This window comes from Chrysemys picta, chromosome 5 (assembly GCF_011386835.1).
Source record: "Chrysemys picta bellii isolate R12L10 chromosome 5, ASM1138683v2, whole genome shotgun sequence".
Lineage (NCBI taxonomy): Eukaryota > Metazoa > Chordata > Testudines > Emydidae > Chrysemys > Chrysemys picta.
This window is the reverse complement of record NC_088795.1, coordinates 125164386-125182501: the sequence shown is the minus strand read 5'-3', so window position 1 is coordinate 125182501 and position 18116 is coordinate 125164386. Positions and strand designations below refer to the sequence as shown.

Genomic DNA, 18116 nt, shown 5'->3' with positions numbered 1-18116 from the left:
CCCGGCGCACCAGCTGCTTACCCTGACAGGCTGGGACAGCAACTGGTGGGGAAATTTTTTTTGGGGGGGGGGGAGAAGCTGGGAGTCAGTGAGTAACCCCTGTGACCACCCCCCACGACCTCACCCCTAGCCTGGGACCCCCACACTCTCCCCATCCCATCCCATCCCTTCCCACCTTATCTGGGGAGGGCCTGGGGAGGATGTCTCTGACCTGGCTGGAGCTGCTCCGGCAGGCTGGGCATCGCAGCCACAGCCTGCTCTGGCGGGCCAGACGGGGCGGCACGGCCGCAGCATGTTCCAGCTGGCTGGACCGGGTGGCACGGCCAGAGCATGCTCCGGCAGACCGGGTGGCGCAGTCACAGCCTGCTCTGTGGGGCGGGGCCGAGCGGCACGGCTGCAGCCTGCCTGCCTCAGAGCTGCAGCTGCTTCGGAGGCTGGGGGGAGAGCAGCGTGGCCAGAAGCGGAGAGACTCTGGCCCCGCCTCTTCCTTTCTTGCTCTGCTGCCTCTCCTTGCTCCCTCTGTTGGGGGGACAGAGGGGCTGTGTCCCACGTCTCCCTCTCTATACCCATTCATACTCCGACCCCCTTCTCTGGTGCTTCCCTTTTTTACTAAAAAAAATTCTGCTTATGAACGAGTATATACGGTAAGTCACTCGTGGGAGATAACCATCTGAACATGGGCTCTCAGTGTGATAATGTCACTGAACACAAATTTGATCCTTGGATGTATAATCTGGGGAATACCCAGTAGAATTGCAGTATTACCTCTGTGTACAGCATCAGTGAGACCATGGAATAATGTGTCAATTTCTGATGTCCTCTCTTCAAAAACACTTTGTTAAAACTGGAAGAGGATCAGGAAAGAACTATAAGAATGATTTGAGGTCTGGAAAACCTACTCTACAGTATCAGAAGGGTAGCCGTGTTAGTCTGAATCTGTAAAAAGCAACAGAGGGTCCTGTGGCACCTTTGAGACTAACAGAAGTATTGGGAGCATAAGCTTTCGTGGGTAAGAACCTCACTTCTTCAGATGCAAGTAATGGAAATCTCCAGAGGCAGGTATAAATCAGTATGGAGATAACGAGGTTAGTCCCCCGGTCACACCACTCGATCCCTCATCTACAACCAAGCACTGAGGTACAATCGCATCTGCTCCAACCCCTCAGACAGAGACCAACACCTACAAGATCTTCACCAAGCATTCTCAAAACTACGATACCCACACAAGGAAATAAAGAAACAAATCAACAGAGCCAGACGTGTACCCAGGAACCTCCTGCTACAAGACAGGCCCAGAAGAGAAACCAACAGAACTCCACTGGCCATCACCTACAGTCCTCAGCTTAAACCTCTCCAACGCATCATCAGTGATCTACAACCCATCCTGGACAATGATCCCTCACTTTCACAGACCTTGGGAGGCAGGCCAGTCCTCGCCCACAGACAACCTGCCAACCTTAAGCATATTCTCACCAGCAACCACGCACCGCACCATAACAACTCTAACTCAGGAACCATCCCATGCAACAAACCTCGATGCCAACTCTGCCCACATATCTACACCAGCAACACCATCACAGGACCTAACCAGATCAGCTACAACATCACCGGCTCATTCACCTGCACATCCACCAATGTTATATATGCCATCATATGCCAGCAATGCCCCTCTGCTATGTACATTGGCCAAACTGGACAGTCACTACGCAAGAGGATAAATGGACACAAGTCAGATATCAGGAATGGCAATATACAAAAACCTGTAGGAGAACACTTCAACCTCCCTGGCCACACAATAGCAGATGTAAAGGTAGCCATCTTACAGCAAAAAAAACTTCAGGACCAGACTCCAAAGAGAAACTGCTGAGCTCCAGTTCATTTGCAAAGTTGACACCATCAGATCAGGATTAAACAAAGACTGTGAATGGCTATCCAACTACAGAAGCAGTTTCTCCTCCCTTGGTGTTCACACCTCAACTGCTAGCAGAGCACCTCACCCTCCCTGATTGAACTAACCTCGTTATCTCCACACTGATTTATACCTGCCTCTGGAGATTTCCATTACTTGCATCTGAAGAAGTGAGGTTCTTACCCACGAAAGCTTATGCTCCCAATACTTCTGTTAGTCTCAAAGGTGCCACAGGACCCTCTGTTGCTTTCTACTCTACAGTGAGAGACTAAAATAAGTTTGGTCTATTTAGTTTATCAAAGAGAAGATTTATAGACAACTTGATCATTGTCTGAGTGGAGACGAATTCTAATAGTAGAGGAGTCTAAGTTAAAGGCACAACAAGATTCAGTGGCTGGAAGTTGAAGCTACATACAATCAGACTGGAAATAAGGCACAAATTTTTAACTGTGATAATAATAAACCATTGGAACAACACATCTTGGAATGTGGTGGATTACTATCTCTTGAAGTCTTTAGATCGAGATTGGATGTCTTTTTAAAAGATATATGGTCTAACTCAACCAGATGTTAATGGGCTTGATGCAGGAATTACTGGATGAGGTTCCATGACGTAGATTTAGCAGATCAGATTATAAAATTGACCATTTTTGCTTTAAAATCTGAGGCTGTTATAACTTTTTTTTATAGCTAGCATAACTGCAGATGTTCTCCTTAATTCAAGAGACTGTTTAAAAATATTTTTATGCAACATACAATTAGTTGGCAAACTCACGGGCTAGGTTTCTAGGCTATTGCATCAAATATATAAGAAAGTTTAGAATTTTTAAAATCAATTTTATTTTTCTTGCCTTTTTAATATAGAGTGCTCCTCTTTATTTTTATAATGTGGAAAGGATTATGTAGGAGCACCCACTTAGTTTCTTGATATCATTTATTTTATATGCTGCCACTCTTCTGCTTTCTAAAATATAGTTCTAACATTTTTTCTATGTATTCTTTTGGTACTGTTAGAAAAACTTGATGGCCCCAAAGACTGAAGTCCAAACATGCACACATGGGTGGCAGTAAGGCAGGCTTCTTCACAATGTCCTGCTAATGTGTTGTCTCAGCTTTGACTTTGCAAGGATATCATCTGGGGATAAGAGGGTATCCCAGGGCCCTGTAGTGAATCAAACCTTGGCCTCCCTGCTGTCACTGCCCATTAGGAAGTCAGTTAATGCCAACATATGGGAACTGGGAGCCCAAACTGTCTTAATTCTCTTTTCTGGCCCTTTCTAGTACTGCAACTTAATTTTTTAGAGATACAGTGACCAGATCTGTTTACCTTTTTAAGATGTTTCTTTCTGAGTTATGGAACGTTGTTTGTTTGTTTTTTCTTCAAAATTGGGATCTAAAAACTTGTAATTTCCTTCTTTAGAATTCTTCCACTAATTCTTCAGAGGAAAAAGGCAAAAAGACCAAAAAAAGAACTCGGAGACGTAAAACAAAAAGTGAGGGAAAGAAAGAGTCTGAAGATGACTGTTTCCGTTGTGGGGATGGAGGTCAACTTGTATTGTGTGACAGGAAATCTTGTACTAAGGCATACCATCTTTCCTGTCTTGACTTGGTGAAACGTCCTTTTGGTGAGTAAAGCATTTGTGAAGGGGTGGGAAAGGAAGGAAGCTATATATAATAAACTAATGTATTGAAATATATCTCATACAGGGCTTGCAAAAATATGCATTTATACATTGCATCTTTTCAAGACTTCCCTGTTTTGAAATCAAGGACTTTTTGTTGTTATAGTGAGTGCTATATTTGTAAATGGGATAGGAGTCCTTGAAGATGAAGATCTAGTAGTACTCTCTCATGCCTTTCTGGGAAAATGACATTTAGTTTAAGGAACCCAGGCAGTGGCGCTCACGTCACTCAATTAGGCCAGGGTTCTGCTGTCACATAGAAAGTGAAATCATCCTCAGAAGAACTCATGAACTCAGATAGTTCAAAGATGCATGTGCTAAGGGAAAAGCAGCAGCATCTGGACTGAGGTAAGTACGAGGACTTTTGGAATGGTGGGTCTCAAGTTCTGTCTCAAATGTGATTGAGTGAGGTCTGTTACAGATCTCTGGTCCCAGAACTGAACCTGCTATGTGAAACGTGAAAAGGAGAAGCAAGCAAAGCCTGTCTATTCAAAGCCAAGTACAATGATGACCAAGCCAATGTCCGAGGGCAGGAGAGATTGGCTGAATATGGAGTTGGTGATATGGGAACTCTGTCTGTGACCAAAGCTTGCAATGAAGGGGCCAGTTGTACCAGAAGCCAATTGGTGCCAAGATACTGAAAATGTTAACACTAAGGATGGTCCAAACACTAAATGTATTCAGTATCTTGGTGCGGAGGAGGATCATTTCATTGTTTTATCTTCACTCCAAGGAAGGAAAATACCTTGAACTCAGTAGATCTGCTGTCTGCACTCATTGTTTCTAAGTTGATGTTCCAGCTTACGCTGCCAGGGGAATTGAATCCAAGGTTGAACAGCTCTGGGAGGATGGTTTAGCATGATCCTGCTCAACACAGTCTATTATGCAGGATGACATGTGAAGTTCGTGTACATCTAGCTGTTCTTAGGCCCTTGAATCCCTCTGGCTGCTCATTCCCAACTTGACAGGTCAATTCCAGGAATTGGATGTTTAATCCTTCAGATCAGGTGGATAAAAATCAATAATTAAAAAAAAATTAAAAAGACATTTTTTTAAATTTACATTGGATTTTTTTATTTTGTCATTTAAATTATAATTTTTTCTTTTTTAAAATAAGCATGTTTGAAATGAAATCTGAATTTAATACGAATTATGTTAACTTTTTATAATCTCTTAAAACATTTAAATAAAAAATAAATATGCTGAATCCATGACCCTCTTTCAAAAGCTTTGAGTTAAAGCCTGCTTTTCTACATAAAAAGAATTGTGGGAGGGCAGGAATCTAACTGTTGAAGTCAGGCTGACTTACTGTGCCATATTTATAAAGCTTAAGTAATTTAGGGGACTTCCATTTTCATGAGAGTAGGAACTTATGTTCTAGTTATTTTCACATAGGCATGTTTGAACATTTTCCCAGGCTGACCTGATATAATTAGCTTAGTTCACTAACTACAGTTAATCCCTCTATTTAGTAAATCATTTAGTTGTAAATGTGAAATGTATTTTGGACACACAAACTTCTCTTATCAAAACATTTAAGGTTGTTTTGTTTAATAAAATAAATTATATATGCTGTTTTATGTGTTCAATTGAATTCCAGTTACTGTCATAATGCAAATTATGAGCAAAAAGTTAATTATCTAGTAAACAAACAACATATCATTTACCATTTTCTAACATAATAAAAATGTACAATTAATAGGAATTTGAAAATATTAAGCTGTATAATTGCTTCTAGTTAGTGTACCCTCTTAGGCCTGGTCTACACTAGGGGGTTAGGTCGAATTTAGCCACGTTAGGTCGATTTAAAAATGAATGCATCCACACAACCAACCCCTTTCCATCGACCTAAAGGGCTCTTAAAATCAACTTCTGTACTCCTCCCTGGCGAGGGGAGTAGCGCTAACATCGATTTTTGCTGGGTCGAATTTGGGGTAGTGTGGATGCAAATCAACAGTATTGGCCTCCGGGAGCTATCCCAGAGTGCTCCATTGTGACCTCTCTGGACAGCACTTTGAACTCCGATGCACTAGCCAGGTACACAGGAAAAGCCCCGGGAACTTTTGAATTTAATTTCCTGTTTGGGCAGCGTGGTGAACTCAGCAGTGCAGGTTACCGTGCAGTCCCCCCCAGAATCATAGAGCGTAGAATGTTACTACGCTCCTCCTATCATCTGCGTCCCTGAGGTTATTGCAGATTAGAAGGCAAAAAAAACCGCACTCGCGATGACATGTTTTCTGAGCTCATGCAGTCCTCCCACAATGATAGGGCACAGCTTAATGCATGGAGACATTCAGTGGCTTTGGCCAGGAAAGAATTAAGTGAGCGCGAAGAGCAGAGCCAGGACGCGATGCTGAGGCTAATGGGGGAGCAAATGGACATGATGAAGCATCTGTTGGAGCTGCAGGAAAGCCAACAAGAGCACAGACCCCCGCTGCATCCACTGTATAACCACCTACCCTCCTCCCCATGTTCCATAGCCTCCTCACCCAGACGCCCAAGAACACAGGTGGGGGGATGCTCCAGGTACCCAGCCACGCCACGCCACTCCACTCCACTCCAGAGGATGGCCCAAGCAACAGAAGGCTGTCATTCAAACAGTTTGATTTTTTTAGTGTGGCTACAATAAGCAATGTGGCCTTGTCCCTTCCTCCTCCCGCACCCCACCCGGGCTACCTTGTCCGTTATCTCGCAGTTTTTTTAATTAATAAAAAAAAGAATGCATGGTTTCAAAACAATAGTTACTTTATTTCGAAGGTGGGAGGGTGGTTGGCTTACAGGGAATTAAAATCAACAAAGGGGGCAGGTTTGCATCAAGGAGAAAACACACACAACGGTCACACCAAAGCCTGGCCAGTCATGAAACTGGTTTTCAAAGCCTCTCTGATGCGCAGCACACCTTTCTGTGCTCTTCTAATCGCCCTGGTGTCTGGCGCGAAACGATAGTCTGCCATTACTTTCACGGAGGGAGGGATGACTGATGACATGTGCCCAAAACCACCCACGACAATGTTTTTGTCCCATCAGCCATTGGGAGCTCAACCCAGAATTCCAATGGGCAGTGGAGACTGCAGGAACTGTGGGATAGCTTCCCACAGTGCACTGCTCTGTGAGTCGATACTAGCCACGGTAGTGAGGATGCACTCCGCCGACTTAATGCAGACATATGCAATCGACTGTATAAAATCGATTTCTAAAAATCTACTTCTATAAAAATCGACCTAATTTCGTGGTGTAGACATACCCTTAGCTAGCAAAAAATATGTACCTGTATCTAGTGTAAAGGTTCTATTTAGTTCTAAAGCAACATGTTTTAATGGTTATATCAACAAATGAGAATGCACCTTTCTTTAGAAAATAACTGAAGTACAAATGGAAAAGTTGAATAAAGTCAATTATTTAAATTGAGGCTTTCCACTTGGTGATTTAAACAGCAGATTTAAATCACCTTGATTTAAGTCAATCCACCATACTTAGGACAGTTGGTTCCAGAAGACAATGCTGACATAGCCACTCCTGGAAGATGATCACTTTCCTTGTGGATGGTAAAAACCTTGCACATTGGTAAAAACCTTGCACAATGAACACTGATCAAGAGTGTGCCCCTCCTGTGCCTGACAGTCTTGGCTGTTATGGATATGGTGCTATCCAAGGGGGGCATGGAATAGGAACGAACATAGGACTGGAAAGGACCTCCTGTGTCCTTTATAAATTTAACAAGCTCCATCTGAAAACTAGTTAGAAGCTGTTTCTGCAGTCTTCCAATAGGAGTAGTGGGGCAAAGTCACCCCTCTGATGGTAAGAAACTTTAATTACCATCTAAATTTATTTATGGCCAGTTTATAGCCATTTGCTTTTGGTTCAGTACTGTCCTTTAGCTTAAATAGCTCTTATCCCCTCCTACGCTTTAACACCGTGATGTATTTATAGAGTGCAATCCTATCCCCTGTCAGCCAAGGCTAAACAGCCAAGCTTTTTCTTTCACCTCTTGTAAAACTCTCCATTCCGCTGATCATCCTTCTAGCTTTTCTCTGCACCTATTCCAGTGTGAATGAATCTTTCCTGGACGTGGGTGAGCAGAATTGTACCCAGAATTCCAGATGAGATCTTACCAGTGCTTTATTCAGTGGCATTAATACCGCCCTATTTCTATTGAAAATAATTCACCTCATACATCCTAGGATCATATTTGCCTATTTTCTGGCCACATCATGTTGGTGGCTCATGATCATCCTGTGATTGATCAATACACCCAGGACTTTTTCCTCTTCTGTTATTTCCAACTGATTAGCCCCCAGCTTATAGCAGAAATTCTTATTAGTCCCTAAATGCATGACTCTGAGAAGTTCTAAACTTTCATGAAAGGGAGCAAATAGGGATAGCAATGGATGCTGCTGAATCTTGCTTGTTGCCTACTATGGTTAGAAATGACTGAATGGTGGTTGGAGCTGTATCACATAATATCCTGAAGTAGAGTGCTGAGGTCATAGGGTGTCTACAAATCCCCACAGGACACTGCAACTTGGATAGTTTCAGTGATATCTACATCACCTGCAATGAAGATCCATGTAGATAATGCTCAAAGAAGAATTAATTTTCCCTGCATTTAACTCTGCACCACTTGTTTATTTTTGTTTTTGGCAGTCAGAAACTTCAGAAAAGGGAAAAGATAGATGTGCACACCAAAATGTGACACAAAAGTAGATTTAGAGATGTCTGTCAGTTCTGTGCTGGATTGAGGTTTCCAGAAACCACAAATTAACCAAAGCAAAAGAGCAACAGCATGGAGTTCACTGAATTTATTTGATTTCCACATGAACAGAAGTTCTCATTAAAAGGCAGAAAGTTTTACTATACTGGATTGGAACTCAGAAGATATTGCAAGTAACCCCCTGAATAATTTATACTGATTTGACTCTGGTGCTCTTTAAGTAAAATGTGGTCAAGTGTGCTATTCAATACAGTCTACTGAGCTTAACTAAAAGTACTCTACTATTTTGCTTTTAACAAGAGTACTTAGTAACAACAGTTAAAATCTTCAGTTATATTTTTTATAACTATCCACTTTTTTAAAGCAAAGTTAGTATTTATCATGCAGACATTAAAACACTAAATTCATACTTTGCTTTTTTGCAACATGAAGTTTATTCTCCTGTTAACAAAGAAAATCTCAATTTATCTAATGTTCTTCATCTTTAATTACAGGAAAGTGGGAGTGTCCTTGGCACCACTGTGATGTTTGTGGCAAGCCTTCTGTTTCTTTTTGCCACATCTGCCCAAATTCTTTCTGCAAGGAACATGAAGATGGGACAGTACTAAATTCTACATTAGATGGACAGTTATGCTGCTCTGAACATGTTCTTGGGGTAGATTCTGTTGAAAATCAGAAGACTGAGAAAACCCCCCAAAAATTGACCAAGTTGAAGCCTAAGAGAAAGCGAAGAAACAGATGGATGAGAGCTGAATGCAAATAATAATGAACTGCAGTTTCTACTGCCAACACTATCTTGTAGATAAGTTGTGAATAGGGCCAGGGAAGGACACAATTTTACATATATCCTGTAAAGGTTACATTTGGGTGAAAAGCATTTTTTAATCCACTGAGCCAACCACAGCAGTCTTCTGCTGCATCTGCACTGATAACGAACTATGGCATACATAGTTCAGAAATTTTTTCAGGACAAACCAAACTTATTACTCAGCATTACAGTTACACTTGAATTTTACAAATGTAAAAGGTTCCCTCCAATGTTTTTCCGTTTGGAGGTAAATTAAAATCAAGGTAGGCATATAAACATAGTTCTTGAGATAGTATTTGCCATCCAACAGATGTTTAAAATAGTGTATCCTTGAAAGATGTTGTTAGTTCTCAAGTTATTTTAAATAAGAAATGGCTTGGTATGCAGTCCCAATGAGATCTGCTTGCTTTGTATTCATTGTGGAGGAAGTGCTTGAGTGCCATGCACAACCCAGGTGCATATCTCAGTATAACCACAGACTTTACAATTTGTTCTTGCTCTTACAAAATGGCTGTCTAATTGTTCTTAAATAAAAAATAATTGGTTTTAAATATCCTTCCACCAAGAAATACAGTGCATGGTGGAAAGAAGCACACTGTACTAGCAAGGGGAAACCTTGCAAGAGAATTTTTTTTCTATGCTCTTTTTTCCTCCCCCCTATTTAATTTCAGCTAAATAGAAATACACTTGATCTTGCAGCACTATACAAAGTCCAGACTTAAATGATATTGTCTTGCAATCGAGGCCCAATATTTAGGATATTTGTTTTTTAATTTTTAAAAAGCTTTTTTTTTTCCCGCAAATTCGGTGGCCATTTTTTTTGTTCAGAGGCAAGCATTTCTCCGCAGTTTGCAGTCCAAACATTGCATCATGTTAGTGCAAAAAAACAAAATATGAAACTGAATAGTCTAATGAAAAAGCCAGAAGAAATTATTTAAAAGTAAAATAGATTTTAAACTAACACAAATGACATAATTAAATATAAAATGTAACTTGATTATGTCCCTTTTTCAACAGCTTTTATGAAAAATGACTACTTGACTCAGATAGGGCATACTACTTGAAGTGATTCCTTACTGGCTTAGGAGTTCACCACCTGGCTTTTTAACCACCACTCCATTATTTCAGCAAAGCTGTTTCAATTTTTTGACTCCCATAAGCTTTTCAAAATTACAGTATACATGCATACAATATTTAGGCTAAATGGAAATAATTATAGAATTAGGGGGAAAAGGTAAATAAAAATATCTGAAATTTTACCTACTATTCGATGCTATTTTTGTATAATTGCAATATGGTTAGGCAACGTTACAAACAAGTTTTGACTTGTGCAATCATAACTCAGCCCACATAAATGCAATGTACACTCTTATGCCCATTTAATAATTTTGATATGTTCTAGCTTAGTTTGCCTTTAATAGTGCGGAACCTCTGTGTAGCTCCTCTTTAATGAAGCATAGCTATATCATAAAAATGTATATTTTTTCAAAATATTTTTTCAGGGCTTGATTGCAGATCTAGCTTTAATTATTGGACTCTACAGCTGTTCCCCATATATGAAAACTTTGTGACTGTCATTTTATTAGAAAATTTTAATTGAAACAATTCTAAAATGTATCTTTACCCCATGGTGAAATCTGAAATCTTTTTATTTCTGTTTTGTAACTGAGCAACTGCTTTGCTCTTTTTGTTTTGTTGTTTTATCAAAATTTATAAACACTGTTGGAAGGTTAATTCTTCCTTTTTCAACTAATCCTTTGCTTGAAGTAACACAGTTCAATGTAGGGAAAAGTGTTACATTAGTGGTTATGAGATTTTTACTTCACTTTTAGCAAATCAATATACAAAGACTTGCACATGATGTAAAAATTGAAGGTTTCTCAAATGTGTTTGTGGGGAATGTTCTTTCTTCAGAGGTCCTTTCTTATACTGCCAAGGCTGAAGCATAGACAGGTACCTAAACTGAAAACCAAAAAGGTATGCTGTATATTCTTTCAGAATGGGGAAGGGAAGTTAGATATATTTTGAAGGGAGGGAAGGGGGAGGGGAGGGGAGGGAGCAAAAGCAAAAATGAAGGAATTTGGTGTAATAAGAATGAATATTTCAATATTTGTTTCTTTGGATAAAATAACCTCTGAGGAAAGGTTTATAAGAATACTTTTTTTAATAAGTTATTATAAAACTTACCTTGAATTCTAGTGCTTTAAATTTTTTATATTGTTCATAGGTTTGTAGCTTTGTATCACCTCATTGCTGTACTAGTTCCAGTGTGTTGGAATAGTTGTGGAGATATCCCCATCACAGAAACCACCATCAGCACTGGTATTAATTGGCACCATTGCAGAAACCAAAAACCGACTGATTGTGGAATCTGCCAATTTACCTTCTTGGTCAGGTTCTGAAGCACATTAGTGCAGCAGCATGCACTACTACCATTCATGCTGTGCTTGTCTGTGGATAAATAAAGACTTCAGTCTCCATGGCTGTCACTTCCAACACTTTTTCAAAATTTAGAGAGTGATTTCCTGCTGTCTGTGGTTTACTCTTTCTACTTTCTTCCCAATCCTAAATTATTTGGGCCAATAGATACTTGCATCCCTGAGAAGAATAAACTCTAGGGCTTGCACTTCTAGATGTTTACTTTGTTAGTTAAATTAGTTAATTATTGAAAATCCTATTCCTTCTATTGATTACTTACTCTTGAAATTGATACGGTTTACAAATGTGGGTCAAATTCTCCCCTGATTCATATCCCATGCAACCTTACTGAGCTCAGCAGGATTGCTTTGAATGTAGCTCAGGGTATAATTTAGTCTGTGGTTCAGTAAGATATTTTAAACATCTTTTTTTCATTAATACTGTCTATACCTTATGTCTTAAAAAACAGACCATCTCCTGTAAAGGGACACAAGAACCTTTAGTAGCCAACATCTACAAAGATTGGGCATCCAATTGGAAAGTCATCTAAATACCAATTGCAACATAAGCATGTCATGAAATTATATCAAAATGTTTACATTTCATCTCAGCCATTGAGGTATAAGAGCTGATTTTTTTCAGTAAATTCTGCTACACTAAGTTGGTATACAATAGGCCAATTAAAATAGGTTGTTGCCTCCTGATCAAATGAGAGACCGTATAGAAGTATGGTTCCAGTTAAAACATATCACAAGTATTTTTATACAGTCTGGAAAATATAATCAATTAAATTGAATTGCGGGTTTGTTCTGTAGTTTGCATTCATGGTAAGTTTTTAGGGGGGTTTATTTTAAATATTTTAAATACTGGAATTACTTTGGAGAAGTATTAATGGAAATATTCTATATTGCTAGTCATTATTCCTTGACAACCTTTTGAGAAATTTCAGTGTCTTATTAAATATTAAAGTTCATTCCTAGTTATCTTCTTATTGAAATTGCCAGTTCTTGTTTGAAAAAGTGAATATAATGCAGACTCTAGTCTTACCGTAATCTTTTAGAAAACAATGAAATGGTGTATATTGTGGAAATACATGAGTGTATTGCTGTATCAGTAAGGCTTGAAAGGACTGTGGCTTCATAATGAAAATTTATGCTTCACGGTTTTTTGAAAAGGTTGACTGGAATTAGCACCATTTTAAGCTTTTATCTAGGTATTACCGGTTGTGCTTTAGACTTCACTGTTATGTCTTTCAGTTTGTTATAGGCAGAGCTGGTAGTTCAGCCGAACACTTCCCATTATAAGGAGTAATTATAACTTTGCAAAACTTTAATCATTTGGGCTGACATTTTCCATGCCAGGTGACTGTCAGGCTAATCTTTATATTTATTTTTTTTTCTTATTTTTTTCAAGTTCCAGCAGAAATGGTCAGCTGTTCCCAAGAACAAGATTAGGAAAAAATATGTTGTTTTACCCATGTTGGAAAAAAGATTCTCACATTTGTTTTGTTGAGAAATTTGCATATTCATTCTCTGGAGCAGGGATTTCAAATTGGATATAGGGGGTAGCCTTTGTGTCAGGAATGTGCCTTTTGCTTTTCCTGTGAAAAATCACCCAAATTTGGCCAGGTCATAAGCTTTTGAAAGATCTCCTATTGAGTATGCTCAGTAGAGAGTTGTTTGAGTTTGGCAGCTAAATTCTGTGCAGATTACCTGTACTGAGCATGCTTCATCCCAGGGTTGCAGAGACTGAGCAGGCTAACCTACCCTGCAATTGCTCCTCCTGGCTTCTGCTGTGGGCCAGGCATAGGATCTGAGCAGGGAGTCCATCTCCCCTGTGCTTTCAGTGTCACCCTGCTGAGCCCAGCCAGTGTGTAGGAGGAATTGGGCCTATTCAAAGGCAGAGGGGGGGACGAGCAGCCAGAGCTGAATGGGTAGAGGAAATTGGGACAAGCAGCCTTGAGAGAGGATAAGAGACTGGGGGGGGGTGATCAAATGAGTAGTAGTGGGGAGGAGAACTGAGATTAAATAAGGAGAGGGGGAACTGAGATAGTGAGTGGGTGGAGGGAAGGTGAGATGAGATAAGGAGGATGCGGGAAACTGAGATTGTCTGGGCACGGAGCCTGCTGGGGAAACTAAGATGCAGAATAGCAAATAGATTTTTATACTATGATAGTTAACAACGTTGGATGCATAATGTGTACCAAAGCTTTCCAAGTTCCCAGTCCTGTTTCATGATGCTGAATTCCTACTCTAAGGATCTGTGAAAAGCATTGTTTCAAATTTTTTTTATATTTTTCTAGTACTTACATTTGAACCAGCTCCATTTTATACCTACACAGCAATGTCAAACTGTCACCACTTTTGGTTCACACAAGTTTTTAAAGATGAAACTAGCAATATTCAGACTCTTGAGTATATTGAGGTATTTTATACTCTGAATTGAGTACTAATACTTGAAGAAACTGGAAAACAAGACTTGAAACAGAAAATAATTGAGCAAAATAACATTGACTATTTTCTATGTAAAACTGTTTTAAACTAGATTTTCTTACAACCTATTAGTAATGTTTATTATATGAACTGATTCAATATTTCAGTTACTTTCAGGTTCAGGCACTTAATATGCATGCCTCAAGGATTTTTCATTTCAAGGAAATGTAATAGTTGTGTAATATTGTAAGAGTAAATACACTCGTGGGGCATTTTCTGAACTTGACCATTTTTTAAAGATAAAAGAATCTTAGGACGATGAAATATACCAACACTTCACTGGAGTATATTATGGGTTGTGGATCCTTGTGACTTTGATACAAGTTAAAGGTTTTGTGATTCTTGGAAAAGAAAGGAATAATTGTAAAGGTATCTGGCCAAACACTGCTCCAGTCAGAATGATTCTGGATTAATTAAATGTGTGCAGATAGACAAAGCTATTGCATGTGGAATGTTCCTGTTTGATGATGGCTCTTGTGGAAAAAAATGCATCACCTGACATCCCTGGTTCCAAAGCAGTTTCTCACGAAGGGATCATTCCAGCTCTCTTTAGTCAATCAAAATATTCCCACTGACTTCATTAGGAGTTGGGTCAGGCCCTAAATATGAAAAACTGTGCCTGTCCAGAACTGAAGAGCTGTAACTCTGCTCACTTATCCTTAGAATCCTTATTCCCATTTGGAGTGGCTAGTGTATGAAAAATCCTTACTTTTTTATTTTACAGTGTTCCAACATCTGATGGGCATACTACGGTAACATATAAACCAAGGTCTTTGCCCCAGTGAGCTTACAATCTAATTTACAATGCACTTCAGGTGGTAGAGTCCAAACATGCCTCAACTGCCCTGCTCTAATTTACTTGAAAACAAAAGCTCCACAGTTCCTTCCCATACACTTGAGTCATTTGGCAATGAGTCTGGCATGCGTTCTTCCCGAGGGCAGAATCGAGGTTCTTACAGGTATTCACTGCCACATTACTTCTCTGATTATATAGGAGAGGATGAGGACCCAATAGAGAATCAGGTCCTTACTCTTCACTGAACTGAGCTAAATTACTAGTAAAGTCTGTTCATTGACTAAAAACTGAGATGGTTAGAGGGATGCAATCAACTTATCAATTCAGACACCAATATTTTTAGACTTAGTATTGTTAAAAGTAACACAATGTGAGAGACTGGGATGTGGGTGGTGATGCCTACAGGTTGGAGCAGGAGTTGGTAACCCAGAATAGAAGTCTAGGGTCAGAGCCGGAGTGAGAGGCCAGAGCCAAGGGTCAGAGCTGAAATCAGAGTTGAGTGTCAGAGCTGGGTTACCTGGAATGAGGCAAGTCTGGGTCCAGAGCAGGAAGAAGGCAGGGGACAAGTAAGCAGAGGAACTTACTAGGAGAATGTTCTGAGCAGCCATTGGCCTAATGCTGCTGGGCTTAAGAGTGTGCCTCTTGGTTCCTGCAGCCAATTAGGCAGTCTGGACAATGAGGTGATTCTACTGTGAGTCCTCTGTTGCTCAGTAAGGAGGTGGAGCTAGCTGTTCCCAGCCTTAGCTGCAAGTGTTAATTCCTGTATACAGTGGTGGTGTAGTTGTGTTGGTCCCAGGAGAGTAGACACACAAGGTGGGTGAGGTAATATCTTGTATTGTCCAAACTCTATTGGTGAGAGAGAGAAACTTTCAAACTTGCACAGACCTGAAATGTTGTATCCGTGACACCATGTTGCATATGTTTACCCGTTGTAGTCAGATAGTATGTTGTGTTTTATGTGGGTCTTTCATACAGCAGCAGGGTTTTTTTAATGTGTGTAATACCCAGCACTTTTTTGTAAAATAGATATATACAGAAAGGAGAACCCAGTATTCTGAGATGATAAAACAGAAATACATTTGAGGAGATGAAAGCAATTTCTTCATACACAGACGGTATGGAAAAATTAAATACTTCACTGAGAGAGACTACCCATGGTAAAGCCTCTACACTGAAGTAGTTGGAAGGAGTGGCTTTTGTGAAATTCATTCCACCCCTACAAAACTTGAGTAAGGTGGAGGCTGAGTGAAGACAGATTCCATCCCCAATGCAAAAGGTAACAAGGTTAAAGTACAATCCCCTATTCCTCCTGCAATATACGGTCTGGAATAGTTGTGCTGCTTCTTTATATGGGGTGCCTATTGTGACGAAGTGGGACTGTTCTTAATGTTTCCTCTGAATACTGTGTGGGTGCCTCAGTTTCCCCTATGCATTTCTTAAGTCTCCAGTGTGCATAAATGTCTGACAATCTGTCTTCTAGCAACAAATGGCCAGGGCCCTTTCCCCCTTGCAAGGGGATAGCTAAAGGTGAAAAAAGAGATCAGGTGACCTTCTGGCCCAGGAAAGAGACAAAGGCCAGAAAGGAGGAGCTGGCTGGGGACGGGAAGTGAGGGCAGACAGGGTTATCTGGCTCACTGGGCCTCAGAATGGACCCAGCTGAGGGATCCCGTTCTCTGTACCTACAAGCTCTGTTTTAGACTGTGTTCCTGTCATCTAATAAACCTCTGTTTTACTGGCTGGCAGAGAGTCACGTCTGACTGCGAAGTTGGGGGTGTGTGCAGGACTCTCTGGCTTCCCCAGGACCCCGCCTGCGCGGACTCGCTGTGGGAAGCGCACGGAGGGGCATATGCTGAATGCTCCAAGGTCAGACCCAGGAGGTGAAGCCGTGTGAGCTTCTTTCCCTGAAGCCAGTCTACTCCGAGGGAGAGGAGGCTCCCCAAAGTCCTGATTGGTTTTGTGGGGAGCAATTCCAGAGCATCACCAGGGGACTCCGTGACACCTATTAACTGCATCCATGTACAAGCATGACTTATTGCCCTCTCCACAGTGCTGCTCTTTGTCAATGTATTTAAAGCAGGTGAAGTACACCTTTGAGACAAAGGGAGAGCAGTAACTTCCCACCACAACTGCTCTGTCCATTCCTTAGGGCTTTTGCAAGACTGCTAGCATGGGTCCTCTGACTATATGAATCCCACCCTAGTAGGAAGTGACAATAATGCACAAAGAATGGTGGTATTACACCATGGTTGAAATCCTGGCCCCACAGAAGTCCATGGGAGTCTTACTTAAATAGGGCTAGAACTTCTTCACTTCATTCTTACGCAGAAAGGAAATACTTATACAGTTATTTTTTAAAATCACTTCCAATAAAGGTGCATCAACATGCATTTCTCTTTAGAGAGAGGTGTCTCACGAGGATGGGTAGATTAAAGAATGGTTGGTGTTAGCAGTGGCTGAAGTTTTCTGTACAATTTTGGACCGATCAAGTACAGCATTTCATATGTTGTAATGACTGATCAGTCATCATGGATAGGGCCATAACTTTGTTGTAGGCATTCCAGTAATAATAGCTAGTACAGTTCTGGTTGGTCTTATGACAGATGTGTAGAAATCTGCTTTCAATTACAGTAGTGCTTCCCAGCGTTTTCTGAATAGAGATCTGATTGAGATGGAATAGAGGAAACACCTCCTTACACTTCAGTAGTTCTATCTGCTTTTGTCTATTTTCTCTCTTGCTCCTGTCTTCTTATCTTGTATTTTCACCTTTTGGTTATGTGTTTGCAGCAAAAAAAAAGACTCTCAGTAGTGAGTCTCAGAACCCAGTTCAACTGACTCGGGTTCACACTCTGGGGCTAAAATATAGCAGTGTAGATATTCGGGCTCGGGCTGGAGCCTGGGCTCTGAAACCTGGCTGGGGGGGCGTGCTGTAAGCCCAAGTCAGTTGACATGGACTCTGAGATTTGCTACTATGGGTCTGTTTTTGCAGAGTAGACATTCCTTTTGTTGCTCCTGCTCACCAATGCTATGTGCAGTTCGGTGGCTCTGAGGGGCCGGGTTGCATTTAGAGCTGAGTGCCTTGAAGGAGAGGAAATGACTGTTGGGCTGCTTCCCTGATGCAGCAGCCCTATAATAGTGAGCAGCTTCTGCAGCCAGTTTCATTGGGGTCTAGCAGCAAACACTGGAGAGGTATTTTTCCATAATTGCCCACCACTTTCCCTACAGATATCCTCTCTCAGTTATGGGGGAAGGGTGAATCTGGGATCATGCAGCTTTCTCTGCCCCACTCCTGCTTAGGGGAAA

General features: G+C 40.7%; 1 protein-coding gene across 5 annotated transcripts in view; it reads left to right on the top strand.

Annotated features, from left to right (window-relative positions):
* NSD2 (nuclear receptor binding SET domain protein 2) overlaps positions 1-10841 on the top strand; it is a 179965-nt gene extending 169124 nt beyond the window's left edge. For 4 of the 5 annotated variants that reach the window (XM_065597130.1, XM_065597129.1, XM_042855543.2 and 1 more), the window contains 2 exons: positions 3330-3534; positions 8797-10841. In XM_065597130.1, coding sequence (XP_065453202.1) covers positions 3330-3534; positions 8797-9065 — 474 coding nt within the window. In that variant the 3' untranslated portion in view covers positions 9066-10841. Of the gene's footprint in view, positions 1-3329; positions 3535-4012; positions 5169-8796 lie in introns of those variants that run through there. The other variant, XM_065597131.1, reaches the window with a different exon arrangement.
* Positions 10842-18116: the final 7275 nt, after the last annotated feature.